General features: G+C 45.8%; 1 protein-coding gene across 7 annotated transcripts in view; it reads right to left on the reverse strand.

The window, feature by feature from the left end:
* Positions 1 to 25,000, reverse strand: part of LOC135101443 (uncharacterized) — a 92,163-nt gene that overhangs the window by 19,416 nt on the left and 47,747 nt on the right. For 2 of the 7 annotated variants that reach the window (XM_064005396.1, XM_064005398.1), the window contains exon 4: positions 13,490 to 13,585. The exons of the other annotated variants lie outside the window; for them this stretch is intronic. In XM_064005396.1, the coding sequence (XP_063861466.1) occupies positions 13,490 to 13,585 (96 nt within the window). The remainder of the gene's footprint in view (positions 1 to 13,489; positions 13,586 to 25,000) is intronic. 7 annotated transcript variants of the gene reach the window in all.

Here is a 25,000-nt window from a genome sequence, read left to right on the forward strand (position 1 = left end):
TCTCTCCCTCTCCCTCGTACTAAGTGGTAACCTAATCCTCCCTCTTTCCCCTTTTTGCAGTAAGGTATACCGCCGTTTCTTATCCTCCTTCTCTCCTTTCCTCCCCGAGTAAGATAGTCCCTCCCTCCTGCAGTAAGGCACTGCGTTTTTCCTCATGCCGTGTCGTAAGACTCCTCGTCTTCCTCCTTTATACCGATAAGTCTCCCGTCTTGCCTCCTTCCCTTTTCACCCAGGGATCCTGTGGCCACTCAAACACAAATATCTTTCAAACATGAGCACATTTTCAGTGTATACAATATCGTGAATGTGTTTGAGTCACTGGACACTGATATAATGAGCAATAAGAGAAAACCGGAAGACACTGGCCTGAAGCATAACCAAGCCGAGTCTCATGAGAGAGGGGAGGTTGACCTTGACCCCGTGACCTCGAGATCAATAGGTTTCCTCGGTGTCAACATGTGCAGGCACGAAAGGACACCATGCAGATTCACAGCGTTCTCCACGCCATTGTAGTGACCATTGCACGCTGCAGACTTCCACCATAACATTTGAGTTCTGCCTTGTGAAGCGAAGTGATGTCTGTCCTCCACTAAGCTAATCAAGACATCGATCTTACCCATTCTTGGGAAAATATAACTCTGTCAGAATGTGTGGCTGCGTGCGCACACGCGCTCGCACGCACGCACGCACGCACGCACACACACACACACACACACACACACACACACACACACACACACACACACACACACACGTTTGTCGGTAACTACTAATATATTCCAGGCTCTCCTCCGTGCCTTGGTAGTGCAGCAGATATTAACTCCTGTATTATTACAACGTCTCAGTGTGCAAACCGACTACTCATATTGAGACTCAATGATGGGGTGACACAATATCGCAGATAACACATGCAAAATGAAATCTGCAGTCCTCCTCCCTCAATGTCGCTCGGGGTGGGGGGGGGATGGAATTCTATACAGCTCCGTTGAGGGACAAATACAGCGTCAACAAGACATTGTCCTTGAGCAACTCCCACTGAGTCGACACGTGTACCACACCCAGCCCTCCATGTGTATATATGTGAACAACAAGACTCATTTCCTCCCTCGGGATTGAAGCTGAATATGCCTTTGATTTAAAATAATAATAGCGACAAGGCTGCGACATGTTATCATGTTGACTAAACGGTGACAGGGATAGGAAAAATGGGGAGAGGAGAGAAAGAACGGGAAAATTGGGAGAAGAGAGAAGGGATGGGCAAATGGGGAGAAGGGAGAAGGAATGGGATAAGAGGAACCGGGAACACCCTTGCCATACACACACCTGGTGCCGCGGGATGAACCAGATTGAAGATAATGAGCGATTCCTAAGCCATTACTGCCAGCCATGCCCAGTTAATGATGTCCTGCTGGAATATCGATCGAGAGAGATAAGCCAGTTGAAGAAACAAGGCCGCCGGGAGGACCCTGGAGCAGCGGGGAGGGCGGGCCTGCAGTACACTAAGCAAGCCCTGCCACAGCTTGCTGACCGACGAGCCGTCCTGGCAAAGCTTGCACAATTTAATAGTTCTGTTTGCTCTCTCTCTCTCTCTCTCTCTCTCTCTCTCTCTCTCTCTCTCTCTCTCTCTCTCTCTCTGCCTCTAATCAAGACAGACTGAGTCATCAACATGATAGATACTTCCATCAAATCCCAGCGCATTCAAACAGACAGGGAAACGCCATTCAACGTCAACAAACGCCAATTACTTCAAACTGAAAAGAAAACAATAATCTCGGATACGACATTCAGTGGGCGAGCCTCAACACCATCGCCGCCGTTCAAAATTCAGACTTAACTAGTGAAGGAAATTTTGCCTAACGCTGTAGTGTAGAGGCCAGGGCGATGGCGAGTTTATGAAGAACACTTACTCATTTCCAGACACTGACTGTTTAATTCTAGGCAAAAATATGATACTTTTTTTCAAATCGTTATGTACACAATGAATTGATCAGCGTGAAATTTTTTTCTTTTTTTATGTAGGAAGGACATTGGCCAAGGGCAACAAAAATCCAATAAAATAAAAAAATGCCCACTGAAACGCCAGTCCCATAAAAGGCGGTAGTCAAAAGCGGTAGTCAAAAATTGATGAATAAGTGTCTTGAAACCTCCCTCTTGAAGGAATTCAAGTCATAGGAAGGTGAAAATACAGAAGCAGGCAGGGAGTTCCAGAGTTTACCAGAGAAAGGGATGAATGATTGTGAATACTGGTTAACTCTTGCGTTAGAGCGATGGACAGAATAGGGGTGAGAGAAAGAAGAAAGTCTTGTGCAGCGAGGCCTCGGGAGGAGGGGAGGCAAGCAGTTAGCAAGATCAGAAGAGCAGTTAGCATGAAAAAAGCGGTAGAAGACAGCTAGAGATGCAACATTGCGACGGTGAGAGAGAGGCTGAAGACAGTCAGTTAGAGGAGAGGAGTTGATGAGACGAAAAGCTTTTGATTCCGCCCTGTCTAGAAGAGCAGTATGAGTGGAACCCCCCCAGACATGTGAAGCATACTCCATACATGGACGGATAAGGCCCTTGTACAGACTTAGCAGCTGGGGGTGGGTGAGAAAAACTGGCGGAGACGTCTCAGAACACCTAACTTCATAGAAGCTGTTTTAGCTAGAGATGAGATGTGAAGTTTCCAGTTCAGATTATAAGTAAAGGACAGACCGAGGATGTTCAGTGTACAAGAGGGGGACAGTTGAGTGTCATTGAAGAAGAGGAGATAGCTGTCTGGAAGGTTGTGTCGAGTTGATAGATGGAGGAATTGAGTTTTTGAGGTTCAAGTTTGCTCTGCCCCAATCAGAAATTTTTAGAAAGATCAGAAGTCAAGCGTTCTGTGGCTTCCCTGCGTGAAATGTTTACTTCCTGAAGTGTTGGACGTCTATGAAAAGTGCAGGGTGGTATCATCAGCGTAGGAGTGGATAGGATAAGAAGTTTGGTTTAGAAGATCATTAATGAATAATAAGAAGAGAGTGGGAGACAAGACAGAGCCCTGAGGAACACCACTGTTAATAGATTTAGGGGAAGAACAGTGACCGTCTACCACAGCAGCAATAGAACGGTCAGAAAGGAAACTTGAGATGAAGTTACACAGAGAAGGATAAAAGTCATAGGAGGGTAGTTTGGAAATCAAAGTTTTGTGCCAGATTCTATCAAAAGCTTTTGATATGTCCAAGGCAACAGCAAAAGTTTCACCAAAATCTCTAAAAGAGGATGACGAAGACTCAGTAAGGAAAGCCAGAAGATCACCAGTAGAGCAGCCTTGACGGAACCCATACTGGCGATCAGATAGAAGGTTGTGAAGTGATAGATGTTTAAGAATCTTCCTGTTGAGGATAGATTCAAAAACTTTAGATAGGCAGGAAATTAAAACAATAGGACGGTAGTTTGAGGGATTAGAACGGTCACCCTTTTTAGGGACAGGTTGAATATAGGCAAACTTCCAGCAAGAAGGAAAGGTAGATGTTGACAGACAGAGCTGAAAGAGTTTGACTAGGCAAGGTGCAAGCACGGAGGCACAGTTTCGGAGAACAATAGGAGGGACCACATCAGGTGCATAAAACCTTCCGAGGGTTTAGGCCAACGAGGGCATGGAAAACATCATTGCGAAGAATTTTAATAGGTGGCATGAAGTAGTCAGAGGGTGGAGGAGAGGGAGGAACAAGCCCAGAATCGTCCAAGGTAGAGTTTTTAGAAAAGGTCTGAGCGAAGAGTTCAGCTTTAGAAATAGATGTGATAGCAGTGGTGCCATCTGGTTGAAATAGAGGAGGGAAAGAAGAAGAAGCAAAGTTATTGGAGATATTTTTGGCTAGATGCCAGAATTCACGAGGAGAGTTAGATCTTGAAAGGTTTTGACACTTTCTGTTAATGAAGGAGTTTTTGGCTAGTTGGAGAACAGACTTGGCATGGTTCCGGGCAGAAATATAAAGTGCATGAGATTCTGGTGATGGAAGGCTTAAGTACCTTTTGTGGGACACCTCTCTATCATGTATAGCATGAGAACAAGCTGTGTTAAACCAAGGTTTAGAAGATTTAAGATGAGAAAGAGAGTGAGGAATGTACGCCTCCATGCCAGACACTATCACCTCTGTTATGCGCTCAGCACACAAAGACGGGTCTCTAACACGGAAGCAGTAGTCATTCCAAGGAAAATCAGCAAAATACCTCCTCAGGTACCCCCCAACTAGCAGAGGCAAAACGCCAGAGGCACCTTCGCTTAGGGGGTTCCTGAGGAGGGATTGGAGCGATAGGACAAGATACAGATATGAGATTGTGATCGGAGGAGCCCAACAGAGAAGAAAGGGTGACAGCATAAGCAGAAGGATTAGAGGTCAGGAAAAGGTCAAGAATGTTGGGCGTATCTCCAAGACGGTCAGGAATACGAGAAGGGTGTTGCACTAATTGCTCTAGGTCGTGGAGGATAGCAAAGTTGTAGGCTAGTTCACCAGGATGGTCAGTGAAGGGAAAGGAAAACTAAAGCTGGTGGTGAACATTGAAGTCTCCAAGAATGGAGATCTCTGCAAAAGGGAAGAGGGTCAGAATGTGCTCCACTTTGGAAGTTAAGTAGTCAAAGAATTTCTTATAGTCAGACGAGTTAGGTGAGAGGTATACAGCACAGATAAATTTAGTTTGAGAGTGACTCTGTAGTCGTAGCCAGATGGTGGAAAACTCGGAAGATTCAAGAGCGTGGGCACGAGAGCAGTTAAGTAATTGCGCACATAAACGCAACATCCAGCTTTGGATCGAAAATGAGGATAGAGAAAGTAGGAGGGAACAGAAAAGGGGCTACTGTCAGTTTCCTCAGACACCTGAGTTTCAGTGAGGAAAAGAAGATGAGGTTTAGAAGAGGAGAGGTGGTGTTCTACAGATTGAAAATGAATTAATCTAAACCTAACCTAACATTCTTCACATGGAAACGCTAATATTATTTCAATATTATCCTACTTTTTCGTGAGAAGTAAAGGTAATACTTTCTACAACGTAAACACTGTCATAGAACCTCAAACAATATATCTTTCATTTTAATTTGATGCAACATATGAAATGATTAGCCATTCCGCTTAACGAAAAGTTGAGAGAGAGAGAGAGAGAGAGAGAGAGAGAGAGAGAGAGAGAGAGAGAGAGAGAGAGAGAGAGAGAGAGAGAGAGAGAGAGAGAGAGAGAGAGAGAGAGTAGAAATTCACCTTAGCCCTTTCATTGTTATGGGTTCTCTTCAGTATAATTTCTGAAAATTCCACTAACACCGAAAGAAGTGATCGAGTACTTGTTAACACCTTCCATTGCTTGTAATTTCAGTTTCGTTCCGTAAAATCATGCAAGGTTACTCACATCAAATGACAAATGTGTTCTCATTGGCAGTCAAATGGGTCAGGAAATGTAGGCGTTCGTGGTTAGGCCAGCGATCTACGTCACTGATAAGGGATTGGAACTTCAGCTCACCTCCAGGCATGTTAGGATTGTGCCAGACATTGCTAACGATATTGTGTGAGAGTGGAATAAGCCGGCAGCTTTAGTCGTGCACTGTTGTAGCTGTACGACACAAACATTTAAAAACCACCTCAGCCATTACCTGTTCGATGTGCACTATTCGATAAAAAGCGCATCAACACCACTTACCCAGCTGGCTTCAAAGGCTCACCATCTCGAGTGTACGCAACGGTCTGGGTGCTCTTTCTTTCTCTCTCCGCGCTCTTCACTCTGTGTTTGTGTGTAGTGTCTCTTGCTTTGGTTGATCTGTCTGTCTAACTCTGTCCATTTATCCATTTATCTATCAGCTTTTCTGTGTGTGTGTGTGCACCAATCCCCCACAAGCCGGCCAACCTCCGCATTCATTGTCAAATCTTCTTTACTCTAGACAAGCCGCCATAATGTGCAATACTCAGAGGTCACTATGACACTAAACAAACCATTAATTGAGTGTGTAGCTTATTCACTGACTAGCTCACTCAAGTTCTAACTCAATAAAACACAAGATTTTTTTTTTTTACAAAATAATAAGCACATCCATTCATATTGAAAGACGTGTAGGAAAGACGAGTATGTCATGAGCTTGTCTACGAGTACACTAGTCTTGCTTCAGAAACATATGGAACAGTATGGCTACAATAATCACATCACACTAACATCGCAAGGTAAATGGCACATCACGTTTTCAAAAATCGTGCATATCCTAATTAAAAGCATTCTCAGTGGGGCATTTTTCTCTGTGTACGTGGTGGTTTTGTTCCGCGTTGGCTTCCACTACATTTAACTTGCCCCAACCCATAATAATAATATCCGAAAGTTTAGCCACGTTATTTCTGGTGTTTTGTGCAGCACTTAGTTCAGCACAAAACACCAAGAACACTGTTGCTCCCTCCCCCGCTGAACGACCTCGACTTTCCCCTTAAATCAGAACTTTACTGTGATGACCTGCTATGTGATACACGCCGCCATTCTGCTCCCCCGCCGCCCAATATGTTGCAGTGTTGGCCGTTCATATGCAAATTTTAACTCGAGACCAGCCTATTCCCACCTCGTACTCCTTCGCCGCTCGGAATGTTAACCCCCGGTAAGGCGCGCCACGCCACCTAGGCCACGCACGGACTGTTTTACGGACACTTCCTCTTGACAGGGGGGAAAAAAAAAACAAGCGTGGTAGTCGTGACCAACAGTTTCATATATTGCAGTGGATGGACTCGACTATATTTTACTGTTATAAAAATGTAGTTTAATACTATAATTCCCAAGGAAAACAATAAATAATTATTTTAAGTTTTCGCCATAGTGCGTGTCCTCGTGATAAAGATGATGCAGTGGTGTTGTAAAGGGCAGCAGGCGTCATATTCAAGCAAGGCGGCCAGTGGCGCCGCTGCACCAGGCGACCATGTGTGGGTGATCATCGCCAAGGATCACTGTTAACGCAAAGCACACATGGTGGTTACCGTGTGAGACAAAACTAATGGCGTCAGGACAAAGAACATCTGACGAAGACAAAGCGTGGGGCGAGACAAAGGTGAGCCAGCACAGCAGGAGAGCCTATCACAATCCAGGGCAGCAGTAATGGTATCACTTGCTGCATGGGGATAATATATGGAAATAGGTAGGTATATTTCATACAGGGACTGCCACGTGTAAACCTGGTCACTTCTTGCAGCTTCCCTTATTTATGTTCTTATGTTCTTATGCAGAAACAACACACCGTGCAAAACAACATTAAGGGTGTCATTTCTGTGGGTGGGAGGGGATGGAGTGATGGTACAGGGTGACGCCGCCGCCACACAAACAACACTCTATCTGGCGCCCTAGACTCGGCGGGAGATTCTCACTGTAATTAAATGAATTAAACTCGTCTCTCATGATGTCACGCACCCAACGAATACTCCTTAAGATGACTGCTGGACAGAGTGACGTCAAGACACCCCATTCTGCCCATGCGGACCATCTGGCTTGACTACAAGACGGATTCCATCTTGCATGGCGGATTCAAGTTGATATACAAATAAAGAACGTTATTATAATTTCCTTGTGACATTGAAAGGACTATTGTCTTTCCGCTAAGAAATACGACCTCGTGTTTAGTGATCATCTAGGTCTCTCTCTCTCTCTCTCTCTCTCTCTCTCTCTCTCTCTCTCTCTCTCTCTCTCTCTTTCCCCCCGTGTCCCTATCCGTATCAGTTTCATCCCTTTTTTTCGTCACATTTATGTATGCATGACCCCACGTGTGCAACAGTGTGTGTGTACATGTATATATGCATCATATGTGCGTGCTTGTTTGTGTGGTTCTGTGGCATTGGGGGTCGAACCTTTGCTTTATTTAAGTATGTGTTGACTTGTTTGCATTCACATGTGACACTAAATCTTTTTTGTGTTTGGGTATGCATGACTGCCTTCATACGTGGTTTGTTTGGGGGCCAAGTTGTATATTCATGATTTACAGGATTATAAACATTACGATTCGTTCTGATATAAATATTTATGTGGTGTATGATACAAAAACGAGGAATCTGCCTGCTTTACATGTATGGGGTGTGACTGGGTGCCTGTGGTGCTGCATGGTGATGACTATTAGTGGCGGTAATGACACACGAGAGCTGGCAGCTGAGTTGATTGTTTCATCACAGCCTCTCAAGCCTCCCAGACTCAGCACATCACTCCCTATGCTCCGGCTCAGCAACCCAACTCTCTCTCTCTCTCTGCCCTATATACGTACCCTGCGTGCCGTTGCACGTCTCCTCCCACCCCCCACCCACCCTCCCACCTTTCACTCGCGGCCCACCACCATCAGAGTAGCAAGAAGTCCCCCACAGTTTCCCACACAGTTCTCCTCTTCTTCCTATCTCCTGCGGTGGTCAGGGGCCGTCAGCCGTAATGATGAAGATGAAGATGGATTGCCTCGCTGGCCGCTTGCTGGGCAGCTCGCTGATTACCGCCGCTCGTCTGCCCTGCCAAAGCCGAGGCCCGGGAAGCACCGCTACATCCTCCACACCACCCTTTCTGCTCCTGCTTCTCCAGGCACTTTAATTCTCAAGTAACGAAATCATGGTATTACTTTCCTGCTAGCAAATTTATTGAGGGAAGGCGTGGCTTTATTAGATTCCCATGCTGTCATTAAAGCGTCCTGCACTCCATCTTCTTTTGTACCAGGCATTGCTAAAACACACACACACACACACACACACACACACACACACACACACACACACACAGACACAAATAACATGCTGCGAGGGGAAGATTTAACACCAGGATCAATTTATATGACAGTTGCGTGTTTGACTTGGCAGGGTCATAACCTTCCATCTCTGACATTTCAGGCGACTTCCCGCTAGACTGACTCACGAAGCGGCGAGATCAGTGGGATCCAGCCCTATAATGCTCATAAAATCTTGTGGTCAATTAGGAGTAGGGTGGGTTGGGGAGGTGCTGCCTGGCCGCCGCCACCCCGCTGCCATGCACTCCTCGCTTGTTTGTCTCCGGGACGACGCTTTATTAAGACAACTGAGTTAATTACGCAGCCGCTCCTACACTCTGCCTCCCTGGGTCACGCGCTCTGTTATTATATGAGACAGTAATTTAACTCTGAGGTTCAGAATCCACTAGTGTTCCTTCCCCTGATAGGATTTCCTTTTCATAATAATTAACGCCATAGGTGTCCAGGCTGTCTGTTTAGGAGGCATGCGTCAGGAGCGTGTTCAGGAAGCAATCAGTGTTGCGGCCCAGGCTGCCTCCTGCCTCTCTCTCAGCTCCCCCTCCCCGTGCTCCCAACCCTCGCTCGGCCGCCCCTGAGGCTGAAATGAGAACTCGACATAACTAAGTTTCTTATCTCCAAAATACTTGTTTGAGTTGGGTTTCTCACTTCCCTAAAATGTATTATCAACAATGTCAATGCAGTGAGCAGCGCGGCGCGGGAAGGGGTGGGAGAGGTGAGTACAACTTGTGGCAGGAGGGAAGTTGGTGCAGCTGTCGGTTGATGTGCAAGTTTTCAAGCCCCTGCTGTGCTGCTTTTATGCAGTTTTATAGAAAATGCATATATGCACTCATGGGTTATCCGAGCCACGCGCACTTTGCCTCCTAAGTCTTTGTTGTGAAAATTTCGTGACTAACTACATCGTTCCAATCTAACCAAGTGTTGCACTCAAAGTAAAATTTCATCGTGTACTCAAGGCTCTGTTTTGCCTTTACGTTATTAAGCCGATTTTTTTTTTCCACATAATTAAAGAGAAATATATTCACTTAAGGAATGACAATCACAATGACCGGTCTCGCGTACCCAGCACTCCGCTAAGCCAATCCCGCCAAACGTCTACCTCACCCCCAGCACCACCACCCAAGCCGCCCACGCCACTAAGCCTCGGGGAATAAAAATCTGACGCCATACAAGTTGGATGCGTCAGTTTCGTTCCCTCTCCCTTACCAGCCCTGTAAGGAAGAACATTTGTCTGCTTACCCTTTCCCCTTCCTGCCACCAGCCTCAGCTCTGCACAGCCACCCCACACAACGCCCGCCAGCACTCCCACGCTCCTAGGCACCATTCCCAGGGCTCGTTCAGTCACCCCAGACAGCATGCAGCCACTCCTAACCACGCGTTACCACCACGCTCCTGCTCCCTGGACTGTTTTTCTCATCCAGGGTCAGAGCGTCTTACCCTTGGTCATCCAACAACACAGCTCTATAAAATCCGTAGAAGGTGAGTCCATACTTTTCTGATAAGCTATGGTCTATTTTTCATGTTTCTCTTATGGTATTTTGGTGAGTTTATTTTCTGTTCCCGCTTGTTTGTTTCGTGGTAAATGAGTTGCCTGCACTCACTAGCATGCACTGAGTGGTACTTGGCGTTACGTTATTCAGTGCTGAGCGTCATGCCCCGAGTCACCCATCCAACCACCGCCACGCCCACCACACTGGTATTACCGAAACTGTGTTCCGTGCATGTAATCCTCCCTCGGGTACCTGTTGGTTCTTTCCTGTCTCACACCAGGATGGGAAGGAAGGGAGGGGGGAAGCGACGTGGTGGGGCGCCACAGACCCTGCTGCACCACGGTTAGTCTATTTTATAAGCCATTTTGAGTGTAAATGCACTTTCCCCTCAGCGCTTTAATTTATAAACATATGAATGGCTTGTGTGATGGCAAAACACCAGAAGCAGCAGCAACAGCAGCAGCGCCAGTGGTAACAACAACAGTAGCAACCACATCAACATCAACAGCACTAACGATGAGTTACAAGAGGAACGTAAATAAGAATAACAGCAACAATTATTACTTCTGCTATTACTGATGCTGCTGCTACTTATATTAAAGATAATGATGATGATGATAATAATAATAATAATAATAATAATAATAATAATAATAATAATAATAATAATAATAACAACAACAATAGAAACGATAATAATAATAATAATAATAATAATAATAATAATAATAATAATAATAGCAACAACAATAATAACGATGATGATAATAATAATAATAATGATAATAATAATAATAATAATAATAATAATAATAATAATAATAATAATAATAATAATAATATAATGATAACCATGATGAAAATAATAATAGCAATAATAATAATAATAACAATGATAACGACATCAGAAACACGCAGTAGCAGTACTAGGTGCAAAGAATAGTGCTTCAACAAGTCACACATACAATACAGCACAGTGCAATCTTCTTTGTATATAAGTATCATCACGTACGTATTTCTTTTATGTAAGTGCATGTTGTGTGTATCTGTGGACGCCTGTGAACGCGTGTGTGTGTGTGTGTGTGTGTGTGTGTGTGTGTGTGTGTGTGTGTGTGTGTGTGTGTGTGTGTGTGTTTGCGTGTGATGTTGGGAAGCAGTCCAAGTGTGTGTGTGTGTGTGTGTGTGTGTGTGTGTGTGTGTGTGTGTGTGTGTGTGTGTGTGTGTGTGTGTGTGTGTGTGTGTGTCCAGGGGTGAGGGAGTGAGCGTAAGGGAGCGAGCCAGCGAGGAGCGGTCCGTCTGATTGCTATTCCATAAGAACAATGAAATAATGAAGACAGGCTGCCGTAAATAGTCGCCAGGATATTTTGGTACGTTTCTGTATTTCGGCGAGCCGCGGGTCTCGTGATATGAAGTCATTAGGGAGGGGCGGTAATATAGAAAATTGAGACAGATAGCAAGAAGAGGCCACTACATCACCTCCAACTGGGAAGTGTGTTTTGGCCTGTACGTGTGTGTGTGTGTGTGTGTGTGTGTGTGTGTGTGTGTGTGTGTGTGTGTGTGTGTGTGTGTGTGTGTGTGTGTGTGTGTGTGTGTGTGTGTGTGTGTGTGTGCGTGGGTAGGTGGGTGGGTGGGAGTCCGTGGGTGGGTGGGTGGGTGGGTGGGTGGATGTGTGTGTGTGTGTGTGTGTGTGTGTGTGTGTGTGTGTGTGAGAGAGAGAGAGAGAGAGAGAGAGAGAGAGAGAGAGAGAGAGGAGAGAGAGAGAGAGAGAGAGAGAGAGAGAGAGAGAGAGAGAGAGAGAGAGAGAGAACGCTGGGCGGTAGGATAAGGACAAATGAGTGCTGGCTTATGAAAGAGAGTGGATGTTGTGATACGAGATGAGTATAAGTGGGTGTGGGAGTGAATGAGTGTGCTGAGCATGAGAATGAGTGACCGTGCTGGGGTGAGTCCGTTTTGGGGTGAAGGAGTGAGCGGTGGCGGGGTAAGAGGCAAGGAGGGACGTGAGGAGTGGAGTAACGGGGCCATATACGCCGATGCACTGGTGATGGGAACGGGGCTGCAATGCGCTAAACCCTGGTAGTGAGGTTCTTAAGTGTGCGTGCTGTGTGGGGGGTGGGGTAGGGTTCCTGGGCGTGTGAGGGGTTTCCAGGAGTGAGACCTTGGTGGGGGCTAAGGTTCTTGGCAGCCGTCGCTCAGCCCGCAGCGCCGCATAAGCGTTACGGCCTCACTTGGGGGTCATTGAGGCGGCACTGGGCTTCTGCTCTTCGCCGTAAAACTATTACTCCGGAATATGGACACATAAAGACGTGCCCAGCGGTGCTGTAAAAAGCCTCCGCTAACCTCAATGTTGACGCGGCTTCTGAACCCTGTCTCCCACCCTCCATTCCCCGCCGAGCTTTGCTGTGGCCTCTTCACGTTACATTACCGTAGTTTTTCTACAACTGATATACAGCGGCGTCCTCTTTCCTCACCATTAACTCCAGTGCCATGTTTTTGTATTATCTGGAAGTGATGTCCCACTCCGCCGCTTGGCCTCAGCCCTGTCTCTCTCATTCACTCACGCAATGCTGCATTCATCCCAAGACTTTCCTCGTAAAAACTATAAATTTATGGGCGCAAGATTCTCTTTGCACCATTCCAGCACCGAGGAAAGTAAGCCTCTGCTCGGCCTGGCCGGATGATATCAGTCTGCCGCACACACAAGTCTTCTGGGGTGGTCACTGGTGGTAGTGGTGCTGCCTCCTTGCAGGTATTGACCTCTCACTCCTTCCACGTAATTTTCTGGTAGACCCTCAGAATTCCTCTTAGGTTCACCTACAGAAAACATCACGTGGCGCCCTAATGCAGGTACATGCTCCGCATCTAACTTTTATACTCCCTTCAGGGGCGCATGCCAACGCACGCAAGCAAACACGCATGTGCGCACACGCACGTACACACACGTACTCACTCACGGTCGCACACATACGCGCAGGCGCGCACACACACACACACACACGCGCGCGCGCACGCACGCGCACGCACGCGCACACACACACACACACACACACACACACACACACACACACACACACACACACACACACACACACACACACACACACACACACACACACACACACACACACACACACACACACACACACTTTTCATGCATTATAGAATGAATATTCACAGATATAATTTAGGATAACCCTTAAAACCACTGTCAAGATAACAGGAAGTGTAATGAAAACACCATAAATATGTAAAGCACTAAAGAAGACAAAACAAAGAGTATCAACAATACCTGAATATTTGATATTGTGCTTTCGGATAGTAATTTGTGTGATCCTTTGGAAGAGGTGCACAAAGGTGATCCCCTGCTCGGTCAATCATTGATATGCTGAAAAAAAGCGCACCGCCCCCTGCATTAATTAGTATCAATTATCTCTGCTGTGTTGACAAGGGAGTGATTGTCGGGAAAAAGTCAAGTCTTTATCTCGTCATGAAGAATACATCAGAACTGACTCACGGAATAATACATTCATGAACGATCTTAAATAAAAAGATAAAGGTTTCATTAAATGCTAACGTGTACAAAACTTTCTCCTTGCACACTTGCCGCCTGCCCTCATACACTCGCTGCCGCTCCGACTTGATTACTATTACTCCTTCATTAGTTCTGAGCCTGCTTATTGAGCACCTTTGTTCGGCACGGAAGGAAAATAATATATAAATAATGGAAACAAAAAGAAAAACTTACATAATTTCCTTCCCAGAAAAGAAAGGACTCATAATAATAATAATAATAATAATAATAATAATAATAATAATAATAACAATAATAATTAGTAGAAGAAAAGGAAGGTGTACAAGAATAATAACAAAACAGCAAAACTATTAAAGAGAAGAAGAACAAAGACGATAATAATAATAATAATAATAATAATAATAATAATAATAATAATAATAATAACAATAATAATAACAATAATAATAATAATAATAATAATAATAATAATAATAATAATAATAATAATAATAATAACACCAACAACAAAAGCAAGAACAACAACAATAATAATAACAATAATGGAGGGATAATAGAGACGTTAATCTCTCTTGAGCTTCGCCATGGCAGAGGGAGCATGGGCGGGGGCGTGGATTGTGGGGAAGAGGAGGAGGAGGAGGAGGAGGAGGAGGAGGAGGAGGAGGAGGAGGAGGAAAGCTAGCGGCTCCCTCCCTGCCAGGCATTTGTGGGCTCCAGGAAATTAATGAGCCTTTTAACAGAACAATTTAGCCTCATGATAATGCTACAAGGCTCTCGACTGTCTTGCTACAATAAGCGCGTAACAGCCACCATTGCCGCTCCTTTTGTCCACGTGCGTAGGTATGTGTGTGTGTGTGTGTGTGTGTGTGTGTGTGTGTGTGTGTGTGTGTGTGTGTGTGTGTGTGTGTGTGTGTGTGTGTGTGTGTGTGTGTCTGTGTGTGTGTTGTAGATATGTATGTATAAAAGCGTACATGGAAAAGAGAAAAAGATCACGCACAGCAAGGTAGGAATAAAAAAAGAAAGGGGAAAAAAAGGTTGGACATAAAAGAAAAGAAGCATAAACAAATATTTTCCTTTTGTTGTTTGTTCTCGACTACTCAATGTAAACACGAGGAAGGGAAACGAAGTAACAGGAGAATAAAACAAAGACTCCCCCTTTGGTATGGGTGGGCGTGGCAAGTGCAGAGTGGGTGCCAAACATTAGGTTAAGTTAGGTTGGATGCCAAAGATTAGGTTAGGTTAGCTAAGGTTGAAACACAAGATGGGATGGGTTGGGTTGGGTTGGACCGGCATGGATTGAGATAGGTTATGCTAGGTTATGTTGAGTTAGGTTAGGTTCGGTTGGATTATTAAGTTGTATTAGGTTAGACTGGATTAGGTTAGGCTATCTTTGGTTAGGTTTGGTGCGGTTGGATTGGGTTGACTTGGGTTGGGTTGGGTTTGTGTGAGTTAGGTTAGCTTAGGTTTGGTTTCATTGGATGGATTAGCTTGAATTTGAATAAGTTAGGTTGAGTTGGTTTGAATTAAGTGTGGTTAGTTTAGGTAAGGTTAAGTTAGGATGGGTTTGGTACTTCGGCTCTGACTGGGTCAGATTAGGGTAAGTTAGGTTAGGTTAGATTAAGTAGTGTTGGGTTAGATTAGGGTGAGTTAGGTGAGGCGAGGAGTTCCGTGATGGCGTGGTAAAAGCAAGGCTCGTATTCATGGTATTCAGGTGTTCTGGAGCCTAATGCTCGGTAATGACCAGAGGAGAGCTCGTGAAAGAGGCTCCGTTTTTCACCAGTATTTCAGGAGCGGGAAAGAGCTTGGTAAATAAACGGGATCACCAAAGATCATGCAACCCCGCCCACTCCGCCCACGACGCTATCAGACACCCCGCCCACTCCGCCCACCACACTATCAGACACCCCGCCCACTCCGCCCACGACGCTATCAGACCCCGCCCACTCCACCCACCGCACCCACCACACTATCAGACACCCCGCCCACTCTGCCCACGATACTATCAATATACATCCACGCCCATGCCCCCTATCCCACGTACGACACTACTATACCCACCTCGCCTACGATACCACCCACTTACCTATCCAAACCCACGCCTATATATAAGAACTCTCTCTCTCTCTCTCTCTCTCTCTCTCTCTCTCTCTCTCTCTCTCTCTCTCTCTCTCTCTCAAGTCTAGCACAAGGGGTAATGAAAGGGAAGGGGACATACACCGGGGATCCACAGCGGAACAAAAAAGCAAGAGATACAAGGAAGTATTTAAGGGGGCAAAAATCGAGGCTCGTGGTGGTCCTAGAGAGAGAGAGAGAGAGAGAGAGAGAGAGAGAGAGAGAGAGAGAGAGAGAGAGAGAGAGAGAGAGAGAGAGAGAAAGGAACGATTCAGTACTGACACGGATTAAGTGGGGAAAAAAATAAGCTTACTGAGGCGAGAGAGGTGTGCGTATTTCGAGCCAAAAGTTAAAGGCGACTCCGAAAAAAAAGGGGGGAGGAAGGGAGACAAGCGGAACACCGTAGCGTGAAACATGCGGCAAGAAAGAGGAGACTGAGGCACGAAGACCTCACCATACAGTAATTGGTGTAGTGTACAGAACGTAGCGAGGCGGTTAAAAATAAACAAATAAATAAATAAATAAATAAACAAATAAACAGAAAAAAATAAAAAATAAATAAATAAAAATAAATAAATAAATAAAAATAAATAAAAAAATCGAGGAAAAGGAATACGTGAGAAAAATCAAGAGGGAGAGCATAGAAGAATTGTTGAAAAGAAAAAAAAAAGAATCCTATTGGTTTACCAGAGACGAGAGTGAGTGTGGGGAAGAGTGAAAGAAAGGAGGCAATCTTTGTGGCGCCGTGAAAGGAAGACCCACCACGCACTGCCGACACCCATCGCTGCGCGCATCTGGGAGGAGTCCTGTTCAACGTGCACGGCGGTGTGTGTGATGCTGCGGCGATAACGAACAGGGGCAGTTAAAAATCATGAAACTACTGTGTGTAAAAATGCTATAATGAATCGTAAAACCACAAACACACACACACACACACACATACACAGCGTAACAAGGAAATAACATAACACAAACAAACACGGATACAAGAAAACTAACACAAAAATTCCCACACACACACACACACACACACACACACACACACACACACACACACACACACACACACACACACACACACACACACGGAAACAAACACATAAAACACGCACAAACGAGGCCCCAAACCAAGATGTGCACCTGTCAATATTTCATACCGGCGCTCACCTCACCTGGCCCCCTAAAGGGTGAGGAGGAGGAGGAGGAGGAGGAGGAGGAGGAGGAGGAGGAGGAGGAGGAGGAGGAGGAGGAGGAGGAGGAGGAGGAGGAGGAGGAGGCCGAGACTAACAGAGTGACGTAAGCAGGTCATCCCCGGAGCATGAGGGGGACGTCAAAGGAGAGAGAAACTGCCATTTAATCACGTGGATAATATCAGCCTCTCCTGTGACAAATTATCCCATTTCCATATACGTGATAATAACCTTCCCGCTCCCCCTGCACCTGCTTGTGGCACCCGAGGGAGAGATGAGGGAGGGCCCGAGGAAGGAAAGGATGGTAGGAAGGAGGAGGGAGAGAGTCTGAGAGGCACCGTACTCGAGGAAGCAAGAAGGAATGGAGGGAAGGAAGGAAGGAAGGAAGGAAGGAGAGAGGTAGGGAGGGAGGGAGGCAGCAGCGCCACACATCATCAGAAGAGAAGGGAGAGAGGAGGAGAATACTACATCAGGGAAGGGAAGGAGAAAACCACACTCCACTAAGGAAGGAATAAGAGGGACAGGGAAGGAGGAAGGAGCACGAGTAAGCAAGAGAACTAGAGCGAGAGCGAGAGAGAGAGAGAGAGAGAGAGAGAGAGAGAGAGAGAGAGAGAGAGAGAGAGAGAGAGAGAGAGAGAGAGAGAGAGAGTGGAGCAGGGAAGGTGGGGTAAGGTAAGAACACCAAATAGAAAAGGAAAAGAGCAGCAGCAGCACCAGGAGAAGGAGGAGGAAGAGGAAGAAGAGAGAAGGAAAGAGAGGGGCACCACATATCACAGTGGAAGGGAGAGCAGCAAAGTAGTACACGCCCAGGACGCTCACACGACATTCCTGCCTTCAGTGGTCGCCTTTGTGTGTGTGTGTGGTAAACTCAGTGAACCCTCAGCGCTCTCCCTACCTACCTACGTACACCGCCGCCCTTCAAGACCTATATATGAGATAGAGAGAGAGAGAGAGAGAGAGAGAGAGAGAGAGAGAGAGAGAGAGAGAGAGAGAGAGAGAGAGAGAGAGAGAGAGAGAGAGAGAGTTATAAAATTTCTGATTCCGTGTATGTATTGAGTTTGGAAACGGACACAAAGGCAAACAGAGCGACAATCACACAGGTCAACAGGCAGAGACACAGAGAGAAAGAAAAAAGAAAAATACGGCAAACAAACTTGTTCGCATTTACTACCATACACATATCACACTCATTTACTCACCCCGCCCCCCCCCACACACACAGGAAGAAAGACTGAAAAAAAAGAAAAAGAAAAGAACATAAAAAAAAACACACACACACTCATTACCTTTCCTAAGTAGAAAGGAGAGAGAGGAGAGGCGAAGAGGTGAGAGAAAGAGCAAGACCAAGAGAGAGAGAGAGAGAGAGAGAGAGAGAGAGAGAGAGAGAGAGAGAGAGAGAGAGAGAGAGAGAGAGAGAGAGAGAGAGAGAGAGAGTAGGAACGAAGACTGACCAATGTGCTCCTGGAAAGAGAGAGAGAGAGAGAGAGAGAGAGAGAGAGAGAGAGAGAGAGAGAGAGAGAGAGAGAGAGAGAGAGAGAGAGAGAGAGAGAGAGAGAGAGAGAGAGAAGGGGAGAAAAAACATGGTGAAGAGTTAGGAGGACGGTGCGTCAGGTGAGGTGAAGTTCATTAAGGTTAAAGTGAGGCAGGTGGGACGGCTCAGGTGGGATGCGAGTGTGGCCTCCTGGCGCTGAGAGGGGTCTGCGTGTGAGGGAATGCCAAGGTGGACATTTTTGGTGTTGTTGTTGGAAAGGGGGAGGGGATTGAAGTGTGTATGTATGTGTGTGTGTGTGTGTGTGTGTGTGTGTGTGTGTGTGTGTGTGTGTGTGTGTGTGTGTGTGTGTGTGTGTGTGTGTGTGTGTGTGTGTGTGTGTGTGTGTGTGTGTGTGTGTGTTTGCCTTCTAAAGCTGACCTGTACCTACGTCTATATTTACACAAGTACAGGGCGTGTGTATATAATAATTTAGGTCAATCAATTGGGTCAATACGCTTAGTATGTTTCCGTAAATGTAAAACAAGATACTCCGTTATATACTATTTTTAATCATGGTGGATGCAAACAAATAAACAAACACACACACACACACACACACACACACACACACACACACACACACACACACACACACACACACACACAGTAGCAGTAACACATCTGACCTCGTATAAGCAGTGAGGCGAAGCACCATGACAAAAAAAAAAAAAAAAAAACGAACCATTATCTCACGCTACTTTGCATGACAAAAAATACTGAGCATGACAAAAATACGAACATCATTATAAACTACCCTTACACACACCCTTACACACACACACACACACACACACACACACACACACACACACACACACACACACACACACACACACACACACAGAATCCCCATAAAAAAAGCGTTCATTAATCAACCACTACATACTTTTCCTATCGCATTTCCCATTTTTTACAAACAAACACATACATTTACATTATCTTTTTTCTAACACCCGTGACAGGGAGGCAGGAGAGCGCAAAGCAAGGCAGGTCAGGGTAGGGTAAGGCACGGTAGGGGAAGGAAGGTCAGGACGAGTCAGGGCAGGGCAGGGCATTGCAAAAGGGCGTCCGCTAATGAGAGAATGAGTTATTACGTACCTGATGAATTATTGACTCGCGTAGACTCCTTCATGCGAAAACACAACCATTTTCATCTTTATCCTTGTTAAGGTTCGGGGATGGGAACAAAGGATCCACGGAGAGGGAGAGTGAGAGGAGGAGAGAGCGAGAGAGAGAGGGAACACGGTACAAATGAATGAGGTGCTGGGAGAGACGATGGACGGACGGAGGGAGTGAGGGAGGAAAGGAGGGGAAAGATAACAAATGAAGGGAGGTAGGGAGAGGAAAGGAGAAAGGTAGGCAGGAAGGAGGAGGAGGAGGAGGAGGACTAGAAGGGAGAAGTGTAACAAGTGATGGGGCAAAGGGAGAGAAGAATGGGAGAGGAAGAGAGGGAACAAATGAAAGGGTTAAGAGAGTGATAGAGAGGAAGGTGTCGGGAAACAAGGGAGAGAGGAAAAGGATGATATAGATGGAGAGAGAGAGAGAGAGAGAGAGAGAGAGAGAGAGAGAGAGAGAGAGAGAGAGAGAGAGAGAGAGAGAGAGAGAGAGAGAGAGAGAGAGAGAGAGAGAGAGAGAGAGAGAGAGAGAGAGAGACGGAGGGACAGACCAACGAAAATATTCAGAAGCACAGGTGACTAAAAAAAGAAGAGATAAAAGAGAAGGGAGTGGATAAAGAGTGAGTGAGAGAGAGAGAGAGAGAGAGAGAGAGAGAGAGAGAGAGAGAGAGAGAGAGAGAGAGAGAGAGAGAGAGAGAGAGAGAGAGAGAGAGAGAGAGAGAGAGAGAGAGAGAGAGATGGAAATAGTGATGAAGGCAGGAGGAAAACAGATAAGGAGTGCTGAAAGGATGAAGGAAGAAGACGAGGGAGAGGAGGGAGAGGAGGGAGAGGAGGTGGGATAATCCAAGTGAGTGTAAAGCGTAATAATTAGTGGAGTCAGAAGCCACCTCACCACTCCCAGCCCCTCTCCCTCTACTGAACGGCCTGAGAGAGAGAGAGAGAGAGAGAGAGAGAGAGAGAGAGAGAGAGAGAGAGAGAGAGAGAGAGAGAGAGAGAGTTACTTTTCCCCCAGTAAGCCTGATACACTCCCGGAATGGAAACAAAGTATGAAGGCGAGCGTCTTATTAAAGAGGAGATATATGCCAAGAATTTTTATCTCATTATACAATAAACCTCTCGGCTCTGCATAAACACACGGCAGAAGCGAGGCAAACACTGAACAGAATTAAGGCGAGGCAAGAAACACTGCACGAGAACAGGAACAATATGTGTGTGTGTGTGTGTGTGTGTGTGTGTGTGTGTGTGTGTGTGTGTGTGTGTGTGTGTGTGTGTGTGTATGTGTGTGTGTGTGTGTGTGTGTGTGTGTGTGTGTGCTGCTGATTGGCGCTCCTGACCATTAATCTTGGGAATCGAGATTGTCCCTTCGACGCAGCAGACTTTATGACCCAACAGTGTTAACAAGGAAGAACAAGTAAGTGGGCGGAGGAGCAGGAGGAGGAGGAGGAGGAGGAGGAGGAGGAGGAGGAGGAGGAGGAGGAGACTGGCAAGATTCTAACTGCGCATGTGACTTTTTTTTCTTAATATTCATCCTTGAAGCACATTATTACACAACTACATTTCTTACTTTCAATTACTTAGTGCATGTAAACAAACCACGCAAACAGCCTCAAGGACCAAGGCTCGTGTAACGCCAGCGCCTCATCTCAACCACTTTCAACACACTGCGGTGGACGTTGTTGTGGTTTTCAAGGATTTTATGTTGTAGTGATGGTTTAATAAGGACTGAGCATCATTAATAGGGATAACAAAACTACCTATGATAACCCGACTAATTATTTCTGTGGCCTTTGAAAATAATTATGATGAGAGAACGAGCGGGTTTGAGAATACTGGACTAAGAGATTGCTACTGATATTTGTTCTTCATCTGTGTTCTTTTGTGTACCTGAAATTTTTTCCCAAAGAATGCCTTCGAGGTACATTTAGGACAGCCGTATTCACCTCTTCTTCCTCCTCCTCCTCCTCATCCTCGTCCACCTCATCCACCTCCTCCTCCTCCTCCTCCTTTACAGCACCGAAACCACCAATAGCATCTCCTTCCTTCTTAGCCTCGCGCCGCCTCTTCCCCAGACACCCTCCCACCGGTGCCCTACTTCCCTGAGAACACTCCTTTCCCGGGATGTTATCTTAGAGGGCGAGCAAGAGGGCGGTGTAAAGTGACTCCCGGCGGCAGCAGTGCGTGGCGGGGAGGGAAGCAGCGAAGGCGAATGGGAGTCAGTATTCGGAACAGGAAATTGGAGGCTCAGGTGGCGAACAGCTCAGTATTACGTACGTACATGTAACTACTCCTACTGCTGCACCTGTTGAGAGCTTGCCGCCTGTGTGTGTGTGTGTGTGTGTGTGTGTGTGTGTGTGTGTGTGTGTGTGTGTGTGTGTGTGTGTGTGTGTGTGTGTGTGTGTGTGTGTGTGTGTGTGTGTGTGTGTGTGCGTGAGCAGACGGGCGCCACTATAAGGCATTAGTTTAAAAAAGGTTACCATCGAAAAAGACATAAATTAACCAGCACATCCTGTCTTGTCTGACGTGGCCCAACCTAACTCTTCAGCCCCCGAGAATGAGCGCGAGAGAGAGGAAAAAAAAAAAAAATCCAGAAAAACCAGCTGCGATGTTGGGAACTTTTAGCGAGCGTGTGTTAAGGAAAAGCTGCGCATCACCTGCATAAATCCAGCAGTCATAAAGTAGCCAAGTTATTACACCATCGTCATCGAAGGGGACCAGCCGGGGAAGGGAAAATGTTGTAACTATCCTCGCCTGAATCTCGGGTCTGACGCGTGCCTTTATGATGCAAATGACAGGCGGCTTATAGGCAGCCTGATGGCACCCGGGGATGGAAGGAGTCGCCAACACCCTCCTCTCCATAAATGTATAGACCAAACCCACTTTTTATCCACCCCTACCCCGACCCTTTTTTGGGTAGATTATCTTTTTTTTTCTCTAAAGTTTACCACAGACTGCTTTCATAAGAAGAATCACGACGCAATCTTGCATATTCTGTTTATACTGAGACGGAGTGGAGGCGGCACAGCGTGGGAAGAAAATAACATATATATAGGGAAGAGAGAGAGAGAGAGAGAGAGAGAGAGAGAGAGAGAGAGAGAGAGAGAGAGAGAGAGAGAGAGAGAGAGAGAGAGAGAGAGAGAGAGAGAGAGAGAGAGAGAGAGAGAGAGAGACATTTGGATGGAATGGCAGAAGAGGAAAAGGAATAAAATTAGGGAAAGGAAGTTAGAAGGAGGGGGAGGAGGAGGAGGATGTGAAAAGGGACCGCCGCATGGAGAAGAATCACAGCGGAAGGATAAAAACAAGGTGGGAGCGGCGGCTTGCGTGGTGGCGGCGAGGACCGACTACCCGCTAGACACCTTTAACATTAACTCCTTCTATTTCCAAGATTTCATGTTGTTATTTGATGAAAAAAAAATGTTGCATGTTCTAAAACAAGGGACGCATGAGAACTACACACAGGAATAAAACTACAGAAGCTCGCCTATTCACAAAGGTGTACATGCGTAAGTGTAGCAAACACGAGGGGGCATTGCGTGCCCCGGTCAGGAATGTGATACAGCGGGAGGTTCAAAGAAACACGAGGCTTCCTGCACATTACTCTTGTTTCCGCACGAGACGAATATTTCACAGAATTTCCTACCTAAGAAGCACGGTAAGCATCCTATGAGCATTCCTGGTAAGCCAAGTACCATCACGAAAAGTAATTTACTTCTCTCCGAGGAGAAATATGTGTAATCAGTATGTTCAGCACTCTTAACTTATGGATCAGAAACTTGGAACTTGACGAAAGTATAAAATGGCAAACTTAGGAGCACTCACGCAGGCAAAGAATCATCTCACACACAACACGAGGAGACAAGTCCAGGTTATCACGGCTTAACGAGCAAACTAGATATGAATAAACAGAATACCTCTTAAAAACACAAACGATAAGTGACAAAACAATTTTTCTATTGCTATGAGCCTCACCTGCACCATCTGGGCAGTGTGGCTAGCAGAATGGCGGCACAAAGCCAGGTGACAAAGCCGAGGCGGACATTAACCAACTTATTGTTTCCCTCCTACTTTGTTCCTTCTGTGCCAGCCAGCCTAGGTGCTGCAGCAGCTGAAGTGCCTCTGACAGTTACTAGACAGTTAAATATTGCCTTACTTTTAGTATGGTCCCGTGCCCCTGAAGACGTAGGCGACCATGGCAGACCACTCTCTTCGCTCTCTTGTCATTTTGTACTATTTTATCAGCAGTGACTTTCATTCCGGTCGTCCTCGCCTGTCCGTCCATAAGCTTTTTTTATAGTTTTCCCTCCTGTTCTTATTCTTTCTGTCTTGCCAGTCAAACTTAAGTTCTCCGAGGCTTCCTTTCAATAACATGACCAAGGAAGTCCACCTGTCTCTTCCTGATGCTCCTCATCAACTCCCTCTCTGTTTCCATCTTCTGTAGAATTTCCTTATTTGTTTTTCTTGCATTCCATGTTATGTTCAGCACATTTCCATCTCCTTTGCATCTCTTTATTTAGTGTCCACGCCTCACAACCATACAACAACACTGATCATATAAATGTTTGAACCACTCTCTTTCTATACACACTACTGACACGTATGACTTTATTGAAACTGTTCTCATTTTACCAAAATTTTGTTTAGCTATTGCAATTCTCTTTGTATGTTCTTTGATGCAACGGTCATCTTAAATGATCGCACTTCCAAGCTATTTAAAGTGATCCACTTGTATGAAATTTTCATTTCCAACCCTGGCATTGCATCGCTTCTCCTCTTGTCTTTTTGAAGAGGGGTAAATAGACAAGGTAAAAAAGTCTCGGTCTACCAAGGATTCCCTGCACTCGTGTCTTTTATCACACACAATATTTATGTACATAAATTTTCTCGCTATATGCAGCTCTTGGGAACATCGGTCAGCATGAAAGAAAAGTATGAATTTGTCAGCCTGATTCTTAAAGTATCGAGATACACGCAAGCTGTCTTTTGTGGTATTCAATTACAATCTGTCATTCCACTTCTCGCATATTTGGTAACCACATAGAAGGCGCATGACAGGGCAATATTCCTACATTAAATATTTCTGGCAAAAATAGGAAAAAAATCTTTGAAGCCTCGAGCTTCCTGAGGAAATAAAATGTTGTCACTCAAGCTGACACTTGGCGCGTGGGTGTAAACAAGGTGAGAGGTTCTCTCTTCCCTCGAGAATCAAACTGACTCGGGTGTTCTTGTCCCAGAGGAGACGTGTCTCTTGCCAAGACTGCATCTGAGGCTGAGGCTGAGGCTGAGGCCGAGTTGTGCTAATATCGCCACGTGAACTGTACGGGGA

This window comes from Scylla paramamosain, chromosome 6 (assembly GCF_035594125.1).
Source record: "Scylla paramamosain isolate STU-SP2022 chromosome 6, ASM3559412v1, whole genome shotgun sequence".
Lineage (NCBI taxonomy): Eukaryota > Metazoa > Arthropoda > Malacostraca > Decapoda > Portunidae > Scylla > Scylla paramamosain.